General features: G+C 40.6%; 1 protein-coding gene across 1 annotated transcript; it reads right to left on the reverse strand.

The window, feature by feature from the left end:
• Nucleotides 1-598: 598 nt before the first annotated feature.
• Nucleotides 599-27715, reverse strand: LOC309605456 (B-lymphocyte antigen CD20-like). The gene is made up of 7 exons (XM_082341330.1): nucleotides 14251-27715; nucleotides 8068-8230; nucleotides 7499-7618; nucleotides 6251-6307; nucleotides 4510-4746; nucleotides 3304-3405; nucleotides 599-2431 (listed from the first exon to the last, which is right to left on the reverse strand). The coding sequence occupies exons 2-7, from the start codon at nucleotides 8212-8214 to the stop codon at nucleotides 2207-2209; spliced, it is 888 nt and encodes a 295-aa protein (XP_082197456.1). The 5' UTR covers nucleotides 8215-8230; nucleotides 14251-27715; the 3' UTR covers nucleotides 599-2206.

A 27715-nucleotide genomic window follows, 5' to 3' on the forward strand; every position in this document is an offset into this window, starting at 1 on the left:
ATGAACAAATTGCCAAAGAGATAATTGGGAAGAAGGTCATAGCAAGGATTTTCATTCTTTTTCAAGAGTAGACATCAGCGGGGTCTCATTATAAGGAGTTAATGTGAGGTCAGAAAAAACTAATTATTTGAGATCATAAAAATGAATAAAATAAACTAAAATTCTTAAGGAAACCATGGGTTTGGAGAAGGATCCTCATATATATTTCAGAAGTGGAGAAAATGAGATAGAAATAAGATCGTCTCTTTTGAAGGTTTTTCTCACTGAATTTTGCCTTGAGTCTGCCATTGCCACAACCTCTTCCCTTTCCCCTAGTCCAAGGCAGGCACTGGTCCTAGTCTACCACCATATATTCCAGTCACATTCTGGACCGCAGACAGCAAGGAGTGTGTTATTAATGACCTGTTCCAGGAAAATTTTCCACGGGAATATGCGTGTGTGTTAGAATATATTGACGTGAATAGTCGATGTCTTGACATCTTACAGTTCAAACCCAGATTGGAATTATGTGAATATGAGCTTAAGGCTGCTGGAGCCTCCCATGGTCAAAATGATACAAGAGTAAAGAAGATTAGGGAAACACCATGTTGGAATCATCTGCTGCAGACGAGAACACACATATAGTTTTATTCATTTAAAGCCATTTTCGAGGACATAAACAGAAATGCCCCACCTCCTTTATTTTTTTTCCTAATCACAGGAAATATCTTCCATTGGTGGTCAAAGTGGAAATAGCACTGAGAGTGGAAATTACATTGTCTATGTACCTGCCAGAGTCTGGCAGCACTCAGCATGTAGCAAATGCTCAAATGTAGTTGATAGATTATAGTGACGTCTTCCTAGTTTAACATTCTTTCTATGTAGGATAGTAACGTCTCTGAATATGAAAAAGAATCGCAAAATAGGGTAAATATTCCCTGAGGTTTGGCATCGTAAGTAATTATGTTATTTTCAAGCATGATCTTCTTTCTCAGAATGTCTATAGCACTTAGTGTCTGCATTCTATAATCTGACAGCTAATTGTATATTAATGATTTTTCAAACGTTGTGAATGTCTAAGTCTTTTTGTTTCCAAGGGGTAAAACCTGATTTCTGACTCTTTTGTGTCTTTCTCAACTCCTGTTTCATGCTGGTCAGAGAGCAGGTGCTGATAAAACCTGTTGACTTGGCTCTAGTAGTTTATGCAGACATTGGATAGGCAATTTGGTTATTTCAAACATTATAGCATTTGAATAAGAAGATCTAGGTATGAAACAGGCTCTCAAAATTACTTGCTGTGACCATTGACAAATTACCTTTACTTATTTATTTGCTTATTTTCTCTTTGAACATTTGTAAAATAGGGATAGGGATTTTTTTTCCCTTGATCATGGAAGCTCAATTGCAATTATTTGATAAAATACTTTGTGAACTGGAAAATATTCTACAAATACAAATATTGATTATCCTTTGTAATTTGGGTACTCCTCGTGGCACTTTTTCTATCATTCTTTCTTGCTTTGCCTAAAGGCTAAAAGTAGGTAGGCAGTGCAGCCAAGAGCCTAGAAGAGGAGTTAGGGGAAGTTAAGACAGACGGAGATGTGTACGCGGTGCTGCTTGTACAAAGACAGGGCTGAGGACTGGCCACTTAGAGCTGCCCCAGTGGGGTGTGGAGGCCACAGTGTCAGCCCCATAGAAAGATAGATGGAATGGGTTCTTTATTGTACCTCATTATTATTTTTTGCTTTCCTGAAAACAGTGGTGCAAAAGAGACTCCACGAAAAATGTAGATGTGGAAGAAATTAAAGATAGCTTAGGGACGGCATGGAGCAGTCACTTACATTTTTCATCTGGTGCGGATTCTCCCTATTGCAGAGGGAAAAAATGAAAAAACAAATGAACTTCTACTGCTGTGACTACTACTACACCTTATCCAAGGAACAGGCCAGTGAGAAACCGCATTCTGCAGCCCTTATTCAGCCTATTTTTTTAACGTAAGAAAGCTGTCCTAAACAAGAAACATGATGATACAGTCTACTACAATGGCCTATGTTCATCCTCTGAATGAGGACGGGGCGAAGGGAGCTGTGGTCACTCCATGCAAAGACCAGAGAGACATGGAGGCTGCATGCAGAGTGCCTTCAGAAATGGGGGTAAATAAGTCTCTTGGAAGCTGTGAACGTTAATGTCTAAAAAAAAAGAAAACAGAAAACAGAAAAAAAATAGTTTAAGGGACACTATCATTTTCTATTGGTGAGGCTTCCTGATCTTGGGGAGGTTCTGGAAAGTTTATTTCTGTTTCTTCTTCTTCTTCTTCTTCTTCTTGGACTGGAATAATTTCAATGTCCTCTTCGTTCTTTGGCTGGGAAGATATTTCAATCTGCTCAACCACTTCTTCTTTTATTTCAATTGTCTGTTCCTTTTTTTCTTCTGCTGACAGGAGAACTACATTCTGGAATACAAAATTGAACCAACTTTTCTTGACCTTTATCACTGGCACATTTCTCAACAATCTGTATGAATATCAAATGCCTCCTGGTTTTTATGCTATTTATGTTATTTTCTATATGCTTCCCAATACCAGGATTGATTTCCCAGGTGCTCAAATCCTTATCAGATCACTTATCAAGGCTCGTCCTCAAGGCCAGCAGATACTTGCCACTTTGCCTGGAATGATCACACAGTGTTTGGGAGATAACACTGCAATAATAGGGGAATTTAGATTTTAGTTTTGATTGGCCTTTACTGGAGATAACCTTGGGAAAGTTAACTTTTTCTCTCCAATCCTGTCTTCCTCATCTGCAAAATGAAGGAATTGATGATGATTTCTAAATTCTCTTCCAAAGCTAACATCCTATGGTTCTGAAGCAGTTGATAATAGATCTGTCACTGGGATATTCATATCTCCCAATTGTGGAGCCTCTTTGAACCTATTGTTTTGGAAGAGGGATTAGAAGGAAAGAGGGGAGGAGAAGGGAATACTGAGAAATGAGGTGGAAGAAATAGTGGCTTTAATCAGCCTTCAGCCATCCTGTGTTTATGCATTAAGTATGGAATTCTGAAGTCAAGAGGGATGACTTGAAGTCCAGCAAGGTTAGTAAGAGGATGCACATAGCATAGGACTGTATCCTCTGTCTAACCTTTAAACTTATTTCAGATTTCAAGACATTTTTCTCCATTACTGGTATTTTCTGCTTTCCAGAAATATGCTAGGATCACTTTTCATGATGTTCCCAGGCTTATCAGATTACACTCTCCATAAATGACTCTTTGTAGATGTGATTTTCCTACAGGGAGTTTGTGAACAGCATGGCTTCTACTTACAGCTTTGGGTCTGGAGCATATTTTTTTCCATTCATTCTCAACAGTGCCAGCTGTCACAAGTTTTTGGAGGAAGGCAAAGAGGAGCATCACTGCAAAAATGCCCTGAAGAACAGAAAAATGAGGGTGAAAATGTAATAATGAAAATATAAGAATATGGTTGGTGCTCAGTAAATGACTGTTGACTAAAAGTAAATGATTAAAAGATCAATTCTTTAGGGAAATAATGACTGACTGTGAGAACTGCTAGTATCTGCATAACCCTAGCCCTTAGCACAACTCCTGGCACATAACAGATAGTGCATGTTGCTGACAGAAAGTAAAGCAGTAGGGCTTCCCTGGTGGCGCAGTGGTTGAGAATCTGCCTGCCAATGCAGGGGACTCGGGTTCGAGCCCTGGTCTGGGAAGATCCCACATGCCGCGGAGCAACTGGGCCCGTGAGCCACAACTACTGAGCCTGTGCGTCTGGAGCTTGTGGTCCACAACAAGAGAGGCTGCGATAGTGAGAGGCCCGCGCACCGCGATGAAGAGTGGCCCCTGCTTGCCACAACTGGAGAAAGCCCTTGCACAGAAACGAAGACCCAACACAGCCAAAAATAAATAAATAAATAAATAAAAAGAAAGGAATTCCTTTAAAAAAAAAAAAAAAGAAAGTAAAGCAGTAATAATTAGTTGAATCAATTCTGTGTAGGCAAGAACAATTATTGAGTCCCAAATTGAACTGTATCCAGCTTTAAGTGGTATGGTATCGCACTAAGGAAATCTCTCCACACCTGGGAGATGCATTTTTTTCCCCTTCAAACTCTACACTAAAAACTCCTTGAGGCAAATGATGTTTATTACAACTTAGGTTCTTCAGTGTTCATCTTAATCAATAATAATGATAATAATAAATATTCTGTTAATAATATAATAATAATAAATATTAAAGCAAACACTTAAAAAGCACTTTCTATGTACCAGACACTGTTCTAAGTGCTTTCCATGTATTAACTCATCCCTCAAAACAGCCCTATAAATACTATAAACAGTAAATACTATTACCTTCCCCATTTTACAGTTGAAAAAAATGAGACAGTGTGATCAGAATTCTTTCTCAACGCCATATAGGCAATAAGTAGCAGACACAGACAGTCTGGATCTAGAGTTGATGCTCATAAGAAAAATGCCATACTTCCTCCCTGAAAATACATCCAGTTTCACACTTACCAAGAACAAAAACCGTATGCTGTCACAATATTGCATAGATAGAGAGTTTTTCTCAGTGGGGTTAGCTGGTTCACAGTTGTATATGTTAATATGTGGTGTGGGAGCCTTAGTAAGGTTCAGACTCTCCATTTTAAAAAAATGGGAAATTGTCAGATTAAATATGTCCATGATCAAAAAAATTATTCCAGAAATAGCAGCAAAGAGGCTCAATGAGTTCATTATTATTCTCCCTCTGACCTGAAATAGAGACATAAAGATTTATTAATTGAGTTTAATTACCAATTGAAGAATATAAGCTAGGAAGGAATTCCAGATTCCATTCCCCTGACTCAGAAACGTACTACACCTAAATCATACTAAGTTCTATTTCTCTCAGTTGTTTTTAGTCTCTTGGTCACTATAAAATGAAAACCTTCACGTCTGAACCTTGTCCCTTTCTCAGATTTCCCCTTCTCATTTATGCCACCACCATCCAATCAGTTCATCAAGAAAACATCCTAGGAGTGATCCTTGTACTTCCTTTCACTGCCACTGCCACCAGAATACTAGTAGGCATTCAATACACAATTGTTGAGTAAATGAAATGAATAGTATTCAGATTATATCACAGTGAAGCAGGATGGTATTGTGGGTATAGGTAGGGAAAGAGCAGATAGACCCCTCTAGGTCTGTACCATCAAGTGGAAACAAGCAAATAGTAACACCTATTCCCTCCCTGTTGACACAGGTTGCGGTCAGCCCCAGGCAATCATCTTTCAAAATACAATTAAGGCTGATGTCTCCGGGTAGCACAGGTAAGAGGATGTCAGTGTGAATGTGCTACCTTGCCGGGATGATAAAAGTTCGAAACAGGAAGATATGTGCAAAAAGTACCATAATGGTGTGGGGTTATTGATGATTATCTTAAGACACACATATTTCATCCCTGGTTGTATGACCTACAGATGGCAAGTCAGTAGGACTGACTGTATTTGGAGAATAATACAACTTGATCTTCATAAACAGTTTTTCTTTTCCCCCAAACTGAGTTTGTCAGACCACCTCTAAAGAGGAGCCATCTCAATCTCCTCAATCTCCCATTGACTTCGGAAGTGACTCAAATTAGTAATAGCTTAGTAAGTGGAGAAAAGTTGAAGAAGGAAGCTTGCTGGTAAGCTCTTGACCTGTACAGAATCAGGGGTTCTTCCTGGGTGTAAATGTGTCCTGAGGGGTTATATGAAGAGGACCACTCTAGCTCTTTATAGCCTCTGAAGCACCCTCATATATATTACTCCATTTTATCCTCAGGAGAGTTTCATACGGTAGCAAGGACTATTATCTCCATTTTATAGGTTAAAATTCAGAGGTACATAGGGGTAAACTGACTTGCTCAGGGTTATAGCTGAAGGTTAACTAGGACTTGAGTCAGTCATAGCATTGATTAGACAGTGTTCCTAAACGCTGGTCTGAGATAAATGACAAGATTTTCAAAGAGATCTCAGTCTCACACAGCATCTCACATTCCTAAGACCATAAGCATGCTCTTCAACGATCTGCCTTTAAATCTGTTTCCATGAATATCTCATTTCCATGTTTTTTATGAATAAAATCACAACAGCATCATAGAGGATCTTTTGCTTTTTAGGATTGAGCGATAACTCAGTGCTACTGTAACTCCAAAGGTCTTCAAGGGTCCTTGTTTTCAACTGAGAAAATAGCTACTTCTCTGATGTGTGGGAAAGAAGGACATACGATTACTTGCCAAACTCTTCATGGAGTTGTTCTCTACTGCTGCCAGGAGTGATCCAGAAATGATATACTGTAAAAAGAGAGGTGGTGGGTGGGGAAAGGCGGGGGCGAGATGGGAGAAGCAGCAGAGAGAGAGAGAGGGGCAGAGAAGGAGATCACTTTTTAATATTGAGAACTGGTTGTAAAAAAGCTATCCACACTTGCAACCACTTTCGCTAAACTATTCAGTCCTTTTTAATGGATTTATTCATTTTTCAGCATATTTCTCCTTTATTCAGGCTCAATCACATTCAGTCCGTGCCTTTTATTCAATCAAATGGGGAGCTGTGACTAGGAATATAGTAAGACCAGAGGCAGAATTCACATTTCCATGTCAATTAGTACTCACACTGTGAATTTAAAAGTTTTATTTTCAGTTTTCCTTTTTTTAATTTGGGGAATTGCTCTTTGGAGTTCACAGTGTTTTAAATGGCGTTGCTGGCAATGATGAGTGAATTGATGCAGAAGAAGTACTTGGCCTGAATGTCGTAGGCACTTCATTAAAACGTGGGCTGCTACAGGAAGTGGTCATTCTTTCTCATCTTCCTTTTCTACTATTCAAGCTGTAAGATGGAGGAAACTCTTGCACTAATCCATCTCTCCTTGTTCTGAAAATTTCAATCCTGGACCTGTCTTCATAGTCGCATCTATGAAGGTGTAATGGTGATGAAAACATCTCTATCCCATACCACATCCAGACAGGGTTACAAGCTTGGAAAACATGCACATGAAACAGCCATAAGGAGTACTGCTCTGCTGATAAGTGAGAGGAGATTTGTTTGGGATGGGACTAATTTCATCACGTGAGATAGTAACTAAAGAGAATTGTAGGGAAGAAGGACCAGGTGGGAGGAAGTGGGATACTCCTGCACCCTCTTGCTTTCTGAAACACCATGCTCTACAGTCCTAATGTCTAGTACCCAGCCCACTTCGTGCCGGACATTGACTTTGGAGAGGTCCTGCTTTGAGAATCTTTCCTCCCTGTGTAGATCCATGTCGGGCAGCTTTCTCTGAATTCCCATGAAGCATGACCACTGACTCCCAACCATGGGATTCATGCTCGGTGTAGTCAACCTCTCTTTCCACTAAATCACATCAACCAGATAACCTATTCCCTACTCCTATGCCTTCCTCAACACAGAAATAATCTGGTATATTCCTGTGGAGCTTTTTAACCTTTTTGTCTGTATCACTCCCCAAATGGTTGTTAATTTTTACTCACCATAATGCCTCCCCATAGAGGGTACCACAAAGTTACACAGATGGGTGCATAGACCTCCGCGTGGATCAACAGGAGGCCGCCCAGGGCAATGTGGAAGAGCCCATTCATAATCTGGACAGCCTGGGGAGAGAATAGGGGCACTGATGGATGAACTGAAGTCATCGTCAAGTCAGAAAGCGAAGGTGAGGCCGGAAGCCCTGGTTCCTGACCTGGATGGGGCTGTGTAAGATGTCCAAAGCAAGCGGTGAAGGTGCCAAGACCTTTGTCTCGTTCCGATTCATTTTCCCCACCACCTGGGGCATTTCCAAGGCAGGTATATGTGGTGTGCTGGTGATGAACTGGGATGGGAGACCCCTAACTATGCAAGCCTCAAGATCAAGTGGGGGCATAAGATCACCATGATAATCTCTCTGTACGTCCCTGATTTGGCCCACTGTGCCAGACATAAAGATCACCTCAGGTGGGATCAAATACCTTCCAGTCGGATTGAATTTTGTACCTGGCCTACAGCATCTGCTTCTGTAGGCCAGAGAGTCCCCAGGATGTGGAATGGAAGGCAACTGACTTACCCCCAAAGCCTTAGACTCCCTCATGAAGAAGCTCTGTGTGGCGCCCACCACTGAAGGCGCCCTCCTGGGAATTAGTTTCTGAACAGGTTGCGTGGCAATAGGGCCTGCTGGGAAAGCCCCACTCGTGGAATTCCCGGGCGGCGTCATTTCACCCTCAAAAGTCCTAAAAATAAATAATAAAATGAGGAGAGAGAGAACAGGATTCTTGGCAGTCTTTTATCTCGTGTTGTGCACCTGAATACTTTCCTCTGTATTCTCTCTGTGGGTGTCACTGATGGCAGGCACGGCCTCTTCCTAGTGACTTTGGATCTAAAGCAAGGCCTCCTGCCATGTTCTAAGACAGGATCCGGAGGGGGCATCTCATGCAAGGGTTTATGGGCCCAGGGACTCCCTGCCAGTATTCTTGACAGCCACATTTGGGACATGTTTTCTCTTTGTAGAGAACATCATACTCATATTCTGTATGTTCTGTGTGTCTGTCATTTCTGGCTGCTTTTCTTGTGCTTTAATATTGGAAAACGTGTTTTGTGTGGGCTCGTCCTTGTCCCTTTGCTTACCTGCTTTTGTCGATTGGGATGGGCCAGAGTCACCATGATGGAGGATGGTGAAGACTGTTGGAGTCGAGAGGGGCCGATTCAGTCTTCCCCCCTCCCACTAACTCTGCCACCTTGAGTAAATCACTTCAAGGAGGCTCTTGAAGGTTCTGTGTAAGACTGTGGCCTCTGAATCAGACTGCCTACGTTTAGATCATGATTCTTCTATTTGCTGTGAAACTCTGGGTAAGTTCTTTAAACTCTCTGGGCCTCAACTTCTTCAACTGTAAAATGGGGATAGTAATCATTCTTATCTCATAGGGTTGCTGTGAGACTTAAATGGGCTGATGGTGTGTGCATGGCTGGTTCCTTTCCGTTCAGAGATAGCTCAAATGTCAGCCTCTCAAAGAAGCCTTTCCTGAACCCTCAATCCACAGTGTATCTCTCTCACAACATCCCATTTTATTTGGTAGCACTTATCACTGTGAGGAATTACTGTATTTGCTTGCTTGTTTACTGTCAGTCTCTCCCCACTAGAATAGAAATTCCTTGTGTTCTCTCTTGTTTAGTATTTAAAATTATGCCTGGATTTAGTAGTTTCTTCATGAATATTATTGAAGAAGTAAATGTATGCAAAGCACCCATGTCTGAATCATTATTAGCTGCTTTTGTTCTTGTTCTTGTTCTTAATATTTTTACCTTTAGGAGCAGTAGTTTCTATTTTTCCCATCTGAAAAATGAGAACAATACCCCTTTCAGAGACATGTTGCGAGAAATAAATAAGTTAACATAAGTGAAAGTGCCTAGTACACAGGCAGAAAGGAGTAAATGCTATTTGTCCTTCGAATTCATGATCAATTTCTGAATAGAAATGTCCCTTTCCAGCTCTAACATTTTAAGACTGTTCTACCTTCTTCATCATGTGATTCCCTTCAGTATTCATTTCTTTATGTCAGTTACTTACATGAGTTCTGTTGGGTCTTTCCTGGGCCCTGGAAATCTCTCTTTAGGGACACAGTTTTGGTCTTGTCTTTACTGACTGTAAGTCATGTAAGGGGCCTTGGAGGCCAAGGCTGTCTGTCCAGCTTGCTTATCTCCCTGAAGTCGCGCAGGGCTGGGCACCTGCAGGTATGCTGGAAGACAGGGGCGCGGGAGTCTCCCAGGCCTCACATCTGTACCCACTTCCTAGTAACAGAGACGTTTCACATCTGGCATCTCACCTGAGCCTCACAGGGTAGACAAGGGATGAATCGTTGCCTCTGTTTTGTAGAAAGGGTAACAAGGGCACCGAGAAGTTAGGTAACTTGTTCAAAGTTACACAGCCATCAGAGATTTAAAATGAGGGCTTGGACCTAGCCAACAAGGTATCTGTGGTACCAGGCTGCTTTGTCCCCCGTGGGGAATAGGAATTCAGCCTTTCACTTATGAATCTCTTCCTTTTCCTTCAAATAGATGTGCGATTTGGGTGACTATAAATCAGTTGAAAACAGAGTATCTGTCTGGGCCATGGCTGAAGGGGCAGAGGGGAGGCTGTGGGTGCTTCACGCTTGATTTTGCCCCAGCCCTGGATTACCAGATGTCATGTGGTCTTAGGGATCTGCTTTGCACCACAAACCACCCCACGAGACCACCAGCAAGAGGGAATATTTTAATATAGACCACTAAGGTGTTTACAGACGGATTCAGGCAGAGTTTTCAGGGCCAGTCAGAACCTCAGAAACCATTCCGTTCATTTGATAAATGAGGAAACTGTGGCCCAAGGATGAGACATGCCTTGTTAAAGACCTTGCGCTTAGTGATGGAGCCAAACCAGAAAGGCAGCCCCTAGGGCTCGGAGGCTCGTGCTTTTTCTGCTGCACCTCGGGCTGGACCACATAGTCAGAGTTGTTCACTGAGCACCCACTCTGTGCTACTTAGTTCCCACTGTCCCACACCTTCCCTACGAAGTGGGCATTTTTTTTTTCTGCAGGTGTGGAAATGGGGGTTCTGAGAGGTTAATTAATTTTCCCACGGTAAGTATGGAATGAGCTGAGGTTACCACACTCCTCTCCAGAGGGCTCTTTTTTTTTAAAATTTATTTATTTATGTATTTATTTTTGGGTGTGTTGGGTCTTCGTTTCTGTGCAAGGGCTTTCTCTAGTTGTGGCAAGCGGGGGCCACTCCCCATCGCGGTGCGCGGGCCTCTCACTATCGCGGCCTCTCCTGTTGCGGAGCACAGGCTCCAGACGCGCAGGCTCAGTAGTTGTGGCTCACGGGCCCAGTCGCTACACGGCATGTGGGATCTTCCCAGACCAGGGCTCGAACCCGTGTGCCCTGCATTAGCAGGCAGATTCTCAACCACTGCGCCACCAGGGAAGCCCCAGAGGGCTCATTTTAATGAGGACAATTTAAAAAGCAAAGGTCATCAATTATCTGGACAGAAGGAGATGATTGGACTCCCATTGTTTTAATTTCTCCTCACTTTTCATCTGCCTAAGGCTGTGTCTGTATTATTAGTGAGATAAACCTTTTATGTAAACAAGTCCTACTTGGGCTTTGTCTGCCATGACTAATGGCAGTAATGACCATTGGAGGGGAATATTTTATTTCTCTTAAAATGATGTCTCACTATGGCAGCTATATTTCTACAAAGCCTTCAACACATACTACTGTAAAATAGTTTATGAACACAAACATACTTGTTTCTCTATGCTACTTCATTTTTTATGGCATATGTGTGTGTGTGTATATATATATATATATATATATATATATATATATATATATATATATATATATGCATGCCAGGTCATTGTAGACTGACTGGGTAATGAAAGATTTTATTCATTTTATTCTATGGGAATATATGAAACTAGACCACACACTCATCAGGTTATTGTAGATTCCTGTAGCCTTACCCTATATATATATATTTTTTAATTGTTCACCATGACTGTTTGTCCCAACTCAAAGACTCAATGCTCAAAGACTAATTGGTACACTAGTAGTGGTTACTGATCACATTGGTCAAAATGTGGTCATAAGATTTTATTATCACTGAACTATACTAAAATCAGGACTCAGTTTATCAGACACTGCCCTGTTTTATTACAGCAATTTCTGCAAATCTTCTTGGGTTTGTAAAAGGCACCACTATTTCCGTGTCCTTCTACTGAAGAAGATCTCACAGCGTTTATGGGCTTTGGTTTGAATAATGACTTTTAGGGTCTAATAATTCCATCATTTACTCAGAAGTTCAAAGCTGCCCAGCTTTTGTTACCTCCACTTCCTCCTTTGCCGCTCAAATAGTTTTGCATTTTTATCCCTTGTGGCCTCCTGTGCGCTTGTCTCTAAGGAATAATGTTCTTAATACTTCCTTTTCCTCTGCCTTTGCTCTACAGCCCGTCTCCTTCTACCGTGACGTTAGTCCTTCAAAGAGACTGGTTGCATCTTCAACCTCTTGCTATATTTGGGGAGTATGGAGCAGAAAGAGCTAGCCCTAGCTCTGTTGCTTGCTACCTTTGTGATCTGATCTCTCTATTCAACGTTTTCTTTTGAGAACATGAGATAATTTGCAATTTATAAACTACTAAAGGCTCAAAGAATAATTATCGTCACTGGAACCTTTGTTATGATTAAAATGTGCTGCGGTGTCTCCCCAGTCCCCAAACCCCTTCCTTTAATCCAGGACTGTCCCAGCCACTGCCCAGTCTCCCCAGTCCTACACTCCCAGCTTCTTAAAAGCTCACTCTCTGCTTCCACTTCCTCACTACCCACTCACTCCTCGACACTGGGCGGCCGCTTCCTGCCGGAGCCACTCAGGTGAAACTGCCTTCTTCAAAGACTGTGCTGCAGGGACTTCCCTGGCAGTCCAGTGGTTAAGACTCTGTGCTTCTCCTGCAGGGGGCACAGGTCTGATCCCTGGTTGGGGAACTAAGATCCTGCAGGCCACCAAGATCCTGCATGCCACTACGACCCCGCATGCTGCGAGGTGGGGGCATAAAAGCTCCACGAGAGAAAGAACGTGCTGCAAAGCCAGGCATCATCCCTCGGATGGCTTCACATCTGTATCCCTGTCACCCAGGCTCAAAAAGTTGGAGCCGTATTCCCCTCCAGCGCCTACATCTCCCACATGGAACCGATGGCTAAGTCAGGCAGTTTCTACCTCTGTAAAGTATCTTATTTTGCAGGTGCCAGTGTCACCTCATGAGTTTGACTCTCATTTCCTCTCCTCTCATTTCCTCTGCTGGTTTAGCACAGAAATCTTGCTTTCCTACCTTCCGTCTCTCTCTTTTCTAACCCATCCTCCACAAGGCAACTAGATCAGACTCCCTTAAATCCCTGCTGAAGTTACGCTCTTCCTGAACTTGAACTCATCTCTGATCTGTCATTGCCTGCGGGGGAAACCCTTTACCTGGTCGCTCACAGCCTCTACGTAATTTCTTAAGCTCACATCCCATTACTCCCCACGGAGCCACTGGTCTGGATGCATCTCCCGCTTTCTTCTTTGAACCCTCTCAACTTTGAAATGCTTCTCCTCCCACCCCTTTCACTTTCGGTGCCACTGCCCATCAGACATTCACATCACCCGAGGCTCTTTCTGGCCAGGAATTCTCCTTCAAAGCCCACAGCTGTTTGCATTCCTTACTTGTCACCAAGGGTTTTCTTTCTCATGTCATATTGTTAGTCCCTCTAATGGAGTGTAAATTCCTTTTGGGAACGCATTACTAGGATTACACAGGGATCCTGTTTCCTACACACTATGAGCTCAAGAAATGGTAAACTGAACATTAAACTGAACTACTTCCTCGGGACAGGTTTACAGACACTCAGGATGTGGGACCAAAAGGTGATTAATTTCATCTCACCGGTCAATCAGTGCGATCAAGCCATGTTACGGGAAACAGGGGAAGGGAATGTTATATACTGGTTTCAGGAGACAATGATGGCAGGGTTAGAGATCGTCTTTGTAAGCTTTCATCAGATCTTCCTCTAGTCTCCAGTGCCCACTCTCTCGGTTTCTGTGATGGATTTGAGGCAGGGTTTTGTGCTCGATTTGGTGTCCACCAATCCCCTCCAGAAAATGTTCTCCTGAGAGGCTTAACAACGTCTAGGGGTATTCACATTTAGTGGGATAGCTTTGGAGACAAAAGCATTTAAAGTGAGAGGCGTGGAGTTATTTTCATTACAGCCGTGACTGTTTATTTTCTTATTTGGTTCGAGGCTGTTGTAAGAGCGTCAGGATTTTAGCTCATTTATTCTTCATAACGCAGTGGGTATTACTATTGCCCCCACTTTATAGGTGAGGAAACCGAGGAACATGGAGGTTTAGTAACTTGCCTGAGGTTATATGGCTTGTTGATGGTAGAGCTCAGGTTTGAGCCCAGCAGGTAGTAACCATGCTTTAATCTACATGTGGCAATTTACTACTTTTGTAGATTGGCCAGGGTCATTCTAGAGAGAGAGAGAGAGAGAGAGAGAGAGTGAGTGGTTCAGGTAGTAGGTGGACAGCAGGCCTTGGTATCACCCTTCCTCAAATGATGACACTATCAGAAGACCGGACCAGGGAAGCCCTAGAATTAAAGCCAAGAATCTCCAGTCTCCCAAACCATCCTATGCCTTATCTGTCACTCCCTTTTAGTCACTTAAACAAAGCAAATGGATTCCTTACCTGAGTCTCCAAGGTCTTAAGGCTCAAGGGCTGACGTGGATGTTTGCTGCTGACTTCACTTAGACAGCTAGGTTCTCAAGTACACAGCGGGCGAGTGAGATGGGCCAGGCCTAGGATCACTGATAGATACCAGGTGACAGGAAATTAGTGGCTTCTGCTACCTTGGGTTTCGCCCCAATTACTTTAGTTTAATACACACTTATCAGAGCCGGAGAGGATATACAAAAAAGTTTCTGCCTTACCAGGAGGTTTCACTTCTTGAAAAAGATCCCAGGGGACTGCCGGGCGTACTTTACACTGCCTGAATTAGAAGAACTGTGTAGGCCCCCACCCTGTACGCAGGTGTGGATGGGGGGTCCCCAAGGGCACGAAGGGCTCTAGAAATTCTGCAAAGATGGGCTGTTAGGACTTTTACCTTTTTCTGTTACTTGTTTAGGAGTGGGTAGGTGGGAAGGAGACATCCATGCAGAGAGATTCAAGAATTATTAAGCCCGTACCCTTGGAAGTGTTGTGTGTATCCTCTTCAAATGTCATCCTCATTTGCCCACACTTAGGGTTCGAGTGGGACCGTGTATGTCTCGTGTTGAATTTAGTAGAAATGGCCTAAAAATATATTTTGGTGCTGTGGAACATGTCCCCAGAAGCTTGAGGCAAGAGTTCCATATTTTGGAATGTACATTGAAATAGTACTTTTACCTACAAACCCACCTTTTCCCTCCATCTGTCTAGTACCCTTGTGTCCCCTCTCTTTTCAGTCGGGGCCAGAGCTGTGTGGCCATCAAGCCCAGCACTAGATCAGGTGAGGAAATGGAGGAAGCTGGTGGCCAGGAGAGTAAACATTTGGGAGACGAATCAAAGAAAGTTTTGCCCAAAGGTATTGTATCTGCTGCCCTACCATATACAACCTTTATGTTCATATTTTGGATTTTTCTTACTTTGTAATTTTCTTATCCATTGATGTATTTCATTAGCGACCTAGGGCTGTAGTTAGGTAATCGTTTGCCTAGTCTAAAGGGCTGAAACATGGCAGCTCTGTTGCTGAATCTGAGGTTAATTCATATCTTCTCTCTCCTCTCTTCTCTATTTCTCCCTCTGCCTCTCTTTTCTTTAAGATGGTTTGGAATCAGAGGGTTGGAACCAATGGGTAAAAGTCGTTCTGGAGAGGCTGATTTGGGGGCAACATAGAAAAAAATGCCATCTCCCCACCCACCATTGGAGCAGTTTGTTAGTGGGACAGGCTAACGTTTGAATAGAGAACTTGCTGTCATCAAGTGTACACAGGTAGGAGCCCAGCGGTCACCTCTCATTAATGCTATAGAGAGAAGAGAAGTGGAAACATAAGATCCGCCACCCATTTAAGGTTCCGGTTGTGGGTCTATGAATACCTGCTGAAGTGCTTGAATGGTTGGTGGTGTAGGGATGCTAATGACACAGGGTCTGAGTTGTGGACGATTGTGAGGCCGGAGGTTTGAGTCCTGGATGACGGGTGGCTGGAGGAGTGTGCCTTCATTTTAGTGGCTGTGGGAGCAGGTCAGAACTTGGCAAACGCATGGTGTTAATGAGGGTTGAATTGGGGTTTCACAACCGGATTTTTCACATCCTTATCTCTGTGTAGGCCCTGTGTTTTCCCCCAAGCCTGTCTTGGGGTGTTTGCTACTCTGGTTTGCTACAGTGAGATCACGTAGGTGGCTTTATGTGTGATTCTTCCTGTAATAAGCTTGAATTTGAATTTATATGAACGTTCACCTTGTTGCCAATTTGGATTAATTGACCTTTCAGTGTTTGTGTTGAAATCCTCCTATGATCTGGATTTGGATTCAGTAGGACTTTCTTTATTCCATCTTTTTTTCCCCTCTGTAATGTTTGAGCATATTTTATTAGGTCTATTACACATTTAATATTTCTCTCTCTCGGTTAAACCTCTTGTGATTGTCTAGTGGCTTTCCTGCTTCCAAAGGATGATTGCTTCCTTAAAGTCTACATCGAAGTTTATTAACTAACCTTTTATTAAGTTAATATTTGCCTCATAGGCATTGGTCTTTCTTTTATTCCCCCTGCCTCCTAACACTCCCATCTTTTTTATCCTTGAGACATTTTGCCACTCTTATGAGAGCTACATTCTACATCATAATTGTTTGTGTCCTTGCCTTACTCAGCCATTGTCCTGTGCGTCTCTGGAAAGCAGGGCTGGTTTTTCTGACTGCCATGTTGTCTGTGGTGCTGTGAGAGCCGGTGGTCCTGATGTGGTTTTTTTCTCCCATCCAGATGACTATCACAATGCTACCCAGTATCAGAAAGTAATATTATGGTGTGTTCCCAACTGTTCAACAAGGCATTGGCACCCAGAATCATTTGGTGTTAGAGGGTTTTGGTTTCAGAGAATTGGTAAAGGAGACGCAGGGTCCCTCAGAGGTGAAACTATGAAGATCTTTTTGCAAATAGAACTTGGTTATAAGTTGGAAAGTCCCAATGTTGTATTTATAAAAAATAATTACTACTAAGGAAAATATAATTTCGAGTCCTTAAGAGCTTTGTAGTTTATGAGGCCTTCCTTCTGTTTTGAGGGACTACTTTACATTAAAAAAATAACATTAGTTGAATATCTACTTATATGCCAGGTACTGTCCGTATAACACCTACAGTGTTGTAATTGTGGAAACCAAAGTTCAGTGGGAACTTAGGGGGAAACTGGCTCAAAGTCACATAGTAAGTGATAGTGATGTTTGGGAAGCAAGAAAACTTCAGTTATAAATTTAAAAGAAAACCTACCATTTTCTGAGTGGTTTTTTAAGTTCCAAACATTCACAGAATCAGTTCACATGTTTCATTTAAGGCTCACAGAAAACGCATCAGGTAAGTGTTATTATTACATTTTAGTGTAGGAATATAAGGCTCACAAAGGATAAATAATTTGTTCAAGTCACTTTACTTTAAATGGCAAAACCAACATTTAAACCCAGGCCTGACTTAAAAACCCTTATTTACCATTAGGTGACCAGGCCTCTCACCCTTAAATATATCTCAAACCCCACCCGTCAGAACCTAACCGAGCTGCCGAATATTTTTCATAGGAGCCCCACTGCCCCCCATCCCCTGTCTTCACTTATGCAACTGTAGGCCTTTCTCCTCCCAGTTTGTAGCAGAAACGAAAGCCTGCTAGTTTATTCTTTGAGTGTGCTGAGTTTTTTCTATGCCAAAAGAGGCAGAGGATAATAGGATTTGGAGTTAGGGATCTTGAATCACATCCTTGCTCTAAATCATACTCGCTTTTGTGGTCTCAGAAAAGTTAACCACTTTGAGCTTCAGTTTCATGTCTGTGACATGGGCTAGTTACACCTCTCTCAGAGGGCGGTCATGACAAGTAACTGAGATGATGATAGATTTAAGATCCTTAACACTTCTCAGGTATTCTGTCAGTGGAAGGCAGTATAACATCAGGCAGCTGTTCTTAAAGGGTGGTCTGGGAATCTCCGGGAGTTCTTGAGACCCTTGTAGGGGGTCAGAACAATTTTCATCATAATGCTAAGACCTTATTTCCCCTTTGCACGGGCTTACAGGAGTGTTCTCTACAGGCTACAGAACACGAGACACTAGGAGAGATTGAATGCAAAAGCAGCCAAGAGAATCCAGCTGTCTTCTGTTAAGCCAGAGTGAAGCAGTGGTTTCTAAGCTTTGCTCTGCATTGGACTCACCTGGGAACCTTCAAAAATTATCGATGTCCGGCTCTCACCACATTCTGATTTAATTGGTATGTGGTGGTGTGCGGTGCACTGGGCCTTCTAAAAGTTCCCCTTGAATGTGCAGTCAAATTAAATGTGGATTTGTTTTTCAGTGGGTGTAAAGTTACACAAGATGAGTCAATTCTAGAGATCTGCTGTACAGCAGAGTATTTATAGTTAATAATACATATTGTGCACTTGAAAATAGGTTAAGAGGATAGATCTCATGTTAAGTGTTTTCTACCAAAAACCTAAACCAAGACCAAAGCCCCACAAAAGAACACAAGGAACATTTTGGAGGCGATGGATATGCTTAGCACCGTGGTGATGGTGATGGTACTGGGACATATGCACACATTAAATGTGTGCAGTTTTTTTGGTGAATAAACTACAACTTAATAAAGCTAAAAAATAAAAATAAAAGAGTGTCAAGTAACCTAAAAAAAAGAGAGATTTGCAAAACTATATATCAGTGCCACTCTCCACACTAAATTTTTTTATTTTGGAAAACAAAGTTATTTTAGTAAAAATGTTACTTGTATTAATGTGTAATGAGTCGAATAATTTTTCAGAGTGTCAAGGGGTTCTGAGACCAAAAGTTTAAGAGACATTGGTATGTTGGTATAGAGAGTAAGACCTTGGGATCTGGAGCCAGACCACCTGTTGATACCATGACTTTGCCATTGCACACTTTGTGACCTTGGGTACATGACTTACCCTCTCTGTGCTTCAGCTTCATTGTCTGTAAAATGAGTATAATAATAAAATTTGCCCCTTAGATTTTTGTGAGATTAAATGAGCAATATACCTAAAATACTTAGCATGGCACCTGGAACATTGTAGTGGCTTCCACCAATATTTGCCCTCATTATTGTTAACTATTCTAGTTGTTATAAGTGGCTAACATTGATCAATGTAAAACCTGTGGGCCAAGCCATTCTTCCAGCCAACTCATCTTTCCGCACAGCAGTGGAGCAGGAACCCCTAGGTAGAGTCTCTTGGAGAAAGCAGCAGGAGACATCTTGGACCTGGTCTCGCCACACCCTGGGTTCTGGTTCATTTCTCTGTTTGAACAGTGACAACCAACCCTACGTTGCTGTCCTTTTGTTCAGTGAATGCATGACTAACAAAGGAGGTGACACCAAGGCAACCATGTGATTTGGGGAGAGGAGGAGATGGCCTTACAAAGAGGCAGGATGTGTTTTATCAGCCAAACTGTCCCCAGACCCCACTCCCTTGAGTCACTCCCCTTTGCTTCAAGGAGTTGCCGGCCTTAAGATTCTATGTTCCTCCTGGCTTTTCCTCACAAGCATAATCCATCTCTCAATAATATTGTATCACGTCTTTATTCTCACAGTGCTAGTCAACAGCATTCCTCACAATCACCACAGTCAGCGGGTCCCCTCAAAATTGAGAAAGACAGGGAAATGAATAATTCAAGAATGCTGAAGACCATCAACATAATCAAAATTCCCTGTAACAGAAGAAGAAGAAAAAAGAGTCATGGTATTAGTACAGTAATACTAATATAATAGTAATTTCTGATGATGATGAGGTAGCAATCAGTGCCCAGGTAAGAAAAGCTCTTCCACGTGACTCAAGTGTATCTGATGCTTAGGAATCAAATTACTGGAGGGTCATGAGAGCATGCAGCTGTTTTAGCACAGTATGGTACAGCATGGCACAGCAGAGCACAGTATAGAACAGCATGTTATTTTCTAGAGAAAGTTATACAAAATCATCTACTTTCTAAATTACATGTAGGAAATACTCCATTTCACAAATACATGCAACACAAAGAAATAATATTAAAAAAGCGGTCTGTTGAAGGAGAAAGAAAGAAGATTAAGAAACACGAAAAAGGAGCAAAAATAGAAAAGGAAAGAAAAAGAGGGGAGAAAAGAAAACTACAGGCTCGGAAAAAGAGGAAAATACAGAAGAAGACACATCAAAAGACGCTAATAGTAACTTCTTGTGTTCTTTTTGTTACCACTAAAGACCTTTAAAATATTTTATATTTTGATAACTAAGAGTGCCTACAGGGACACACACCTCGTTAGTAGCCCAGAGACTGGACACACTTGTGTTTTGCTGGCAAAGGTTTGAAAAGGTGAATATGGTTAACATTCTGTTCTGCAGTCATATTTGCATGTTTTGACTCTAGGTTGAAGAATTGTTTATTTTAGAGTCACATAGTATCTCTTGGTGTAGTTACCATAATTCATTTATTCTTTAGTGACAGGAAATAATTTATTTCCTCTTTCTCCTCTTCTTTTCTTTTCTGCTTTTTGTTTGTTTGGGTGTTTTTGCCTTTTTTTTTTTGTTTTTACCACTCTGAACAATGCTGCAATAAGCATGCTTGCACCATATCCTTATATGTAGGTGATGTAATTGCTGTGGGGATGGCTCCCTGGATTAAAGTTGTGTGTATCTTTCATATAAGTGAATGTCTCCTTGCTTTCCAAAAAGTAGTAACAGTTCTCATTTCTACCACTGATATACAATACAGGAGCATCCTTTTCACCATTTCGCTGCCAGTGGTAATTTTTTTATATCTCTTTAATTTTTGCCAATCGAGTGTATGTAAATCCTAGTCCATTGTTAATTTACTTGGCACTTCCCTACTATTGAATTTGAGCATCACTCTGAGTGTCTTTGGCTGCTACATTTGCATTTTTGTTCCTTCCTCATAATCTTTGCCTATTTTTTTCATTGTGTTCTTGACTTTTTGTCACTTCTATTTTCTCTTTGTATATAAAAACATTAAAACTTTGCTGTTATCTGCTTTAAAAATAGTTTACCAATTCTTTTACCATGCCAGAGTTTTCATTTAAATATATATATTTTTTACCCTTTTTTGCTTTCTAGATCAGATATATCATACATTTCCATCACCTCAGTAAGTTCTCTAGTGTCCCTTCCTAGTCAATCTCCCTACCCCCTCTAGAGGGAACCACTATTCTGATTTCAAACACCATTTGTTAAATTTGCCTGTTAATTTTTGTGTCTGAATTTGCTTGTTCAGTATAATGGATTGAATTTCATCCATGTTGCTGCATGCATCAGTATCCTATTGTTTGAAAAGTCACAGTTTGTTCAGCTGCTGTGTTGCTTGATAGACATTTGAATTGTTTCAAGTTTTTAATTGCTATGAATAGATTTCCCAAGAACATTCTTGTATGTATTTCTGAGACATAAAATAGGTCTATGCTTAATTTTGTTAAAAGCTACCAAATAATTTTCCAAGGTGGTTGAACCATTTTACACTCCCACCAAAAATGGATAAGAATTTTATTTGCTTCACATTCCTGCCAGCACTTGGTTTTGCCAGTTCTTTTAATTAAAGTCATTCTGGTGTGTGTGCAGTGTTATCTTAATTGTGATTTTAATTTGCATTTCTTTGGTAATTAATAATGTTGAGCACATAATTACATGCTCACTAGCTATTGGTATGTCTTTCTTTGTGAACTGCTTCTTCAGGTCTTACTCATTTATTTTTTGGTCTTTTATTATTTATTTTCTGGAGTGCTTAATATATTCTGGATATGGGTCCTCTGTCAGATATATGTATTGAGGAGATTATCTCCCATTCTGTGCCTTGCATTTTCACTTACTTTTTTTAAAAAATTGAGATATAATTGACATATAACATTGTGTAAGTTGAAGGTGTACAACATGTTGATTTGATACTTTTATATAATACACCTTAGTGTTCGTTAGCCACCACTTGTCATATCACATAATTATCATTTCTTTTTTGTGATGAGAACATTTACAATCTAATCTCTTAACAACATTGAAGTATGTAATACAGTAGTGTTAACAGTAATCACTATGCTGTGCATTAGATCTCCAGAACTTATTCATCTTGTAAATGGAAGTTTATACCCTTTGACCGATGTCTCCCCAAATCCCCCACCCACCAGCCCATGGTAAATACCATTCTACTCTGTTTCTATAAATTTGACTTCTTTGGATTCCATGTATAAGTGATATCATACAGTATTTGTCTTTCAATATCTGACATATCTTACTCAGCATAATGTTCTCAAGGTCCATCCGTGTTGTTGCAAATGGTAGAATTTCTTTCTTTTTCGTGGCTGAATAATATTCCTCTCTCTCTGTGTGTGTGTGTGTGTGTGTGTGTGTGTGTGTGTGTGTGTGTGTATATCATATTTTCTTTATCCATTCATCCATCAGTGGACAGTTAGGTTGTTTCTATGTCTTGGCTATTGTAAATAATGCTGCAGTGAACATGGGGGTACACTTTTTGAGTTACTGTTTTAGTTTACTTTGGATAAATACCAGAGTGGAATTGCTAGATCATATGGTAGTTCTATTTTTAATTTTTTTTTAGCAACCTCCATACTGTTTTCTATAGTGTTGGTACTAATTTACTTTCCTACTAACAGTGCACAGGGGTTCCCTTCTCTTCACATTCTGGCTAACACTTGTTATTTCTTGTCTTTTTGATAAATAGCCATTCTGCCAGGTGTGAGATGATATCTCATTGTGGTTTTGATTTGCATTTTCCTGATTATTCATGATGCTGAGCATCTTTTCATGTACCTATTGGCCTTTTGTATGTCCTCTGGAAAAAAAATATCTATTCAGACCCTCTGCCCATTTTTTAATTGGATTTATTTTTTGCTGTTGAGTTTATTGGCTTTTCAAATATATTTTCTATATTAGACCTGTGTCAGATATATTATTTGCAAATATTTTCTCCTATTCCATAGGTTGACTTTTTATCTTGTTGATGGTTTCCTTTTCTGTGCAGAAGCTTTTTAGTTTGATTTAGTTCCACTTGTTTATTTTTGCTTTTGTTGCCTATGCTTTTGGTGTCAAATCCAAAAAATCATTACCAAGACCAATGTCAAGGAGATTACCACCTATGTTTTCCTCTAGGAGTTTCATGGTTTTAGGTCTTTCATTCAAGTCTTTAATCCATTTTGAGTTTATTTTTGTGTATGGTGTAAGATAGCAGTCCAGTTTTATTCTTTTGCATGTGACTGTCTGGTTTTTCCCAACACCATTTATTGGAGAGATGGTCCTTTCCTCATTGTATATTCTTGGCTCCTTTGTCATAAATTAATTGACCATATACGTATGGGTTTATTTCTGGGTTCTCTATTCTGTTCCACCGATCCATCTCTCTGTTTTTATGCCGATACTGTACTGTTTTGATGACTATAGCTTTGTAATATGGTTTGAAATCAGGAAGTGTAATGCCTTCAGCTTTCTCTTTCTCAAGATTGCTTTGGCTATTTGTGGTCTTTTGTCCTTCCATACAAATTTTAGGATTTTTTTCCTATATTTGTGAAAAATGCCATTGGAATTTTGGTAGGGATTGCATTGACTCTGTTGATTCCTTTGGGTAGTATGGACATTTTAATTATATTAATTCTTCTAATCCATGAGCAGGGGATATCTTTCCATTTCTTCGTGTCTTCTTCAGTTTCTTTAATCAGTGTCATAGTTTTCAGTGTGCCAGTCTTTCACCTCCTTGGTTAAATTTATTTCTGTACATTTTATCTTTTTTTGATGCAATTTTAAACGGGATTGTTTCCTTAATTTTTCTCTCTGATAGTTTGTTATTAGTGTATAGAAATGCAACTGACTTTTGTTTATTGATTCTATATCCTACAACTTTACTGAATTTGTTTATTAGTTTTAACAATTTTTTTTGTGGAGTATTCAGCGTTTTCTATATATAATATGTCATCTACAAACATGCAGTTTTATTTCTTCCTTTCTGATTTGGATGCCTCTCTCCCCCCCTCCCCTCCTCTCCTCTCCCCCCTCCCCTCCCTCCTCTCCCCTCCCCTTCCCTCCCCTCTCCTCTCCTCTCTTTTCCTTCTTTACTTCTAATTGCTCTGTTGTTGTTTTTTTGCATAAAAAACATACACTGTATGACTTCAACCTTCAGTATTAATCTGTAGTTGTTTTATTTACCAATATATAGTCATTTTTATTGGTATGTGCTATAAAATGTGTATTCTGTCATTGTTGGGTAAATATATCTATTAGCTTTAGTTTCTTACTTTTGATGATATCTTAAGCATTAAAGCATACCAAAGTCTAAAGTTCCTCAAACCTTTACCCTCTTCTCAGGTAAAACTAAAGCCCTTAGCAAACACAAATAGCAAAAACATCATTTGCTCCCATTTCTGGTTGTATGTTAATGTTGCCTGGTATTTTAAATACTTTATTTTTAACCCTAGTGTATATTATTATTACTGCATTACACAAGCAGTATTCATTTGTGAGTGTCCACATATTTATCCCATCCTTTGTTCTTTATTTCTTGTTGCATCTCATTGTGCTATCATTTTCCTTCTATTTGGAGTTCATTCTTTATTATTCCTTTAATGTGGGTCTGCAGGAGGCAAACTCAATTTTTGTATCTCTGAAAATTCTTCATACCACCTTCATTCTTGTAAGATATTTTAATGGGTAACAGTAGATTACTGGTTGGCAGTTATTTTATTCAGCATATTGAAGATATTGTTCTGCTGTCTTCTGGCTTTTATTGATGCTTTTGGGAAGTTAGCTGTCCATCCAGTTGCTTCAACTTTCTCCTTTTTGTAATTTTCATATTCTTTGAATTTTTTATAGTTTTAGTTATGATTACTGAGAATTGAGAAAGGAAAAGAAACCATGATTTGAAAAATAACTCAGCAAATTGATAAAGTGCACCAAAGCATGGTGTGCAAGACTATTATCTAAGTTCAAAGTTTTAACATAAGGTTTTTCAGAGCCTTACTATTATTCAAGATAAGACCACAGAGAACTGTTTTAATGGCAATTTAATGTTAATTCATGTTTTCCAAAAATAAGACCATTGACTGTCCCTGCAACTCTTCTAGTTTGCAAATCTAGCCAGTTCCTTCCTAGACTACTGTTACTGTCCCCTAAAACCACCTTATGACTAACTCCAGCTGATGAAACCCTATTAATACCCTTCCCTACTTTCCCCTGTTGAGTCTGAGACTCTGTACTCTCCTCTGCTCAGCAAATTTAATAAATTAAGCTTTTAATTGTCATAGATTTTCCTAGTGGTCTTTGAAGGTGCCAGACAGTCATGGAGGCCCCAGAGAGGTCTAGCCAGACCCCTCACCATTATGGTCTTGGTCCTTTGACTCATCTAGTGCCTACTTCACTGGATCCCAGTGAGCCTCCCTGTCTGGGGTTTGCACATCCATGCTGGTGAGGTGAGTGTAGCACTTGTCGCTGATCAGGGTTTATTTGTCCTAGGACTCTGGTCTCCCAGGACTTTTTCATTATCTCTTCAGACTTGTTCTTGTTTTCTTTTACGTCTAGTGAAGTTCTGCCAAAACTTTGCCACTAGCCATCCTGTCCACCCATCTGCCTTTTATCTCTATTTTTGTACATCTATAAGAATAAGTCATAGGGCAGGAGTCATGATAGATTTTATAATTCTGTCTTCTTAGGCAGCTACAGGGACTAATGAGTGAAAGGTCTCTTTGACCAATATCTGTTCTAGCACCAACTATCTTTAATTACTCATTAAAATCTTAGAAGACTTTTTTTAGTCTTGTCTGTGTATGAGAAATTGGCTGTCAGAGAGATTCTTTTTCACAAATTCCACCTGTCAGAGCCAGCTGATTCCTTATGTCAGCAGGCAGGGGTGGATTTCCAAAGCTCTCACTATTCCTAATGTCTTCTTACTTCCTGGTTAATCATTGACTGATTCCTTAGAAATTAATTCTGTGTTATATTTCAATGCATGATTTGACTCCCATTCTGGGAATATGGATTATGTAATAAATTTGTCAGTTTTTTCCACTAACAGATATGGACTATTTTCCCTTGACAGCTATTTATCATTCTTTGTCACCTGAGGCAGGAGATTGGTTATTTTGGATACTTCATCACAGAAAGAGTACACTTGAGCCTTGTTAGATAAGATCTTACTAACACCACCACCATCACTACCACCACATACCTTTACTGACCTAAAGCTGTAGTCCTCTAGAATTTCTCTGGAAGTAAATGGTCCAAAAGATAGGACAGCTAAAAGACAGGTGGCCCAAGCACCTCAGAATTACCAAGTAAATTGCTTTCACTCAAGACTATTGGAACAAAACTCCCCCACCCCACCCCAACAAACGACAGATGCCATTGATGGTGATGTGCTTACCCTCTTGGCTATTTTCTCCTCTCTGTGTTAGTTCAAGGTTCTAGAATATTGATAAACAACCCTACAAACATGGTACTACCAAGATGATCTTCTTTGAAAATTAGTATTGGCATATTTCTTCATTCACGCATGCTGACAATAAGGGACAAACTCCTAGAAAGACACAAACCACTGAAACTAACTCAAGAAGAAATAGAAAATGTGAATATACCTATAACAAGTAATTTTATAACTTCCCACAAAGACAAGCCCAAGCCCAGATGACTTCACTGGTGAATTCTTCCAAACGTTTATAGAAAATTTAATACCATTACTTCACAAAATCTCCCAAAAAGTTTAAGAAGGAAAGAATATTTCCCAGCTTATTCTGTAAGGTCAGTTTTAACCAGACACAAAAATCAAAGACATCACAAAAAAGGACAACTATAGACCAATATCCCTTATAAATATAGAGGCAAAAGTCTTTAACAAAAAGTAGAAAATTGAATCCAACAACATTTAAAAAGGGTCATGCACCATGATCAAGTGGGATTTATCCCAGGAATGTAAGGTCTATTTAAGATTAAAAAAAATAAATCAATGCAATACACCATATCAGTAGAATAATGGACAAAAACCACAAGATCATCTCAATAGGCAGAGAAAAGCATTTAACTGAATTCAACACTCATTATAAAAATGTGCAATACACTAGAAAGAGAGGAGAATGTCCTCAACCTGATAAAGTCCATCTGAAAAAAGTCCTCAGCCAACATCCATCATACTTAATGGTGAAAGACTAGCTGCTTTCTCCCTAACTACAGGAAAAAGATAAGGATGTCTCCTCTTGCAACTTCAATTCAACATTGTGCTGGATATTCTAGCCAGGGCAATAAAGCAGAAAAAGAAATAAAAGCATCCAGAGAGACCTTCAAGATGGCGGAGGAGTAAGACGTGGAGATCACCTTCCTCCCCACAAATACATCAGAAATACATCTGCGTGTGGAACAACTACAGAACACATACTGAACGCTGGCAGAAGACCTTAGACTTCCCAAAAGGCAAGAAACTCCCCACGTACCTGGGTAGGGCAAAGGAAAAACAAAAAAAAAAAACAGAGACAAAAGAATAGGAATGTGACCTGCACCTCTGGGAGGGAGCTGTGAAGGAGGAAAAGTTTCCACACACTAGGAAGCCCCTTCACTGGCGGAGATGGGGGATGGGCAGGGGGGAAGCTTCGGAGCCATGGAGGAGAGCTCAGCGACAGGGGTGCAGAGGGCAAAACGGAGAGATTACTGCACAGTGGATCAGTGCCAACCAGCACTCACCAGCCTCAGAGGCTTGTCTGCTCACCTGCTGGGGTGGGTGGGGGCTGGGAGCTGAGGCTCGGGCTTCAGAGGTCAGATCCCAGGGAGAGGACTGGGGTTGGCTGTGTGAACACAGCCTGAAGGAGGCTAGTGCAACACAGCTAGCCGAGAGGGAGTCTGGGAAAAAGTGTGGACCTGCCTAAGAGGCAAGAGACCATTGTTTCAGGGTGCACGAGGAGAGGGGATTCAGAGCACCGGCTAAACAAGCTCCAGAGATGGGCACGAGCCGTGGCTAT

The sequence above is a fragment of the Balaenoptera borealis genome (genome assembly GCF_965194805.1).
Source record: "Balaenoptera borealis genome assembly, chromosome: 11".
Lineage (NCBI taxonomy): Eukaryota > Metazoa > Chordata > Mammalia > Artiodactyla > Balaenopteridae > Balaenoptera > Balaenoptera borealis.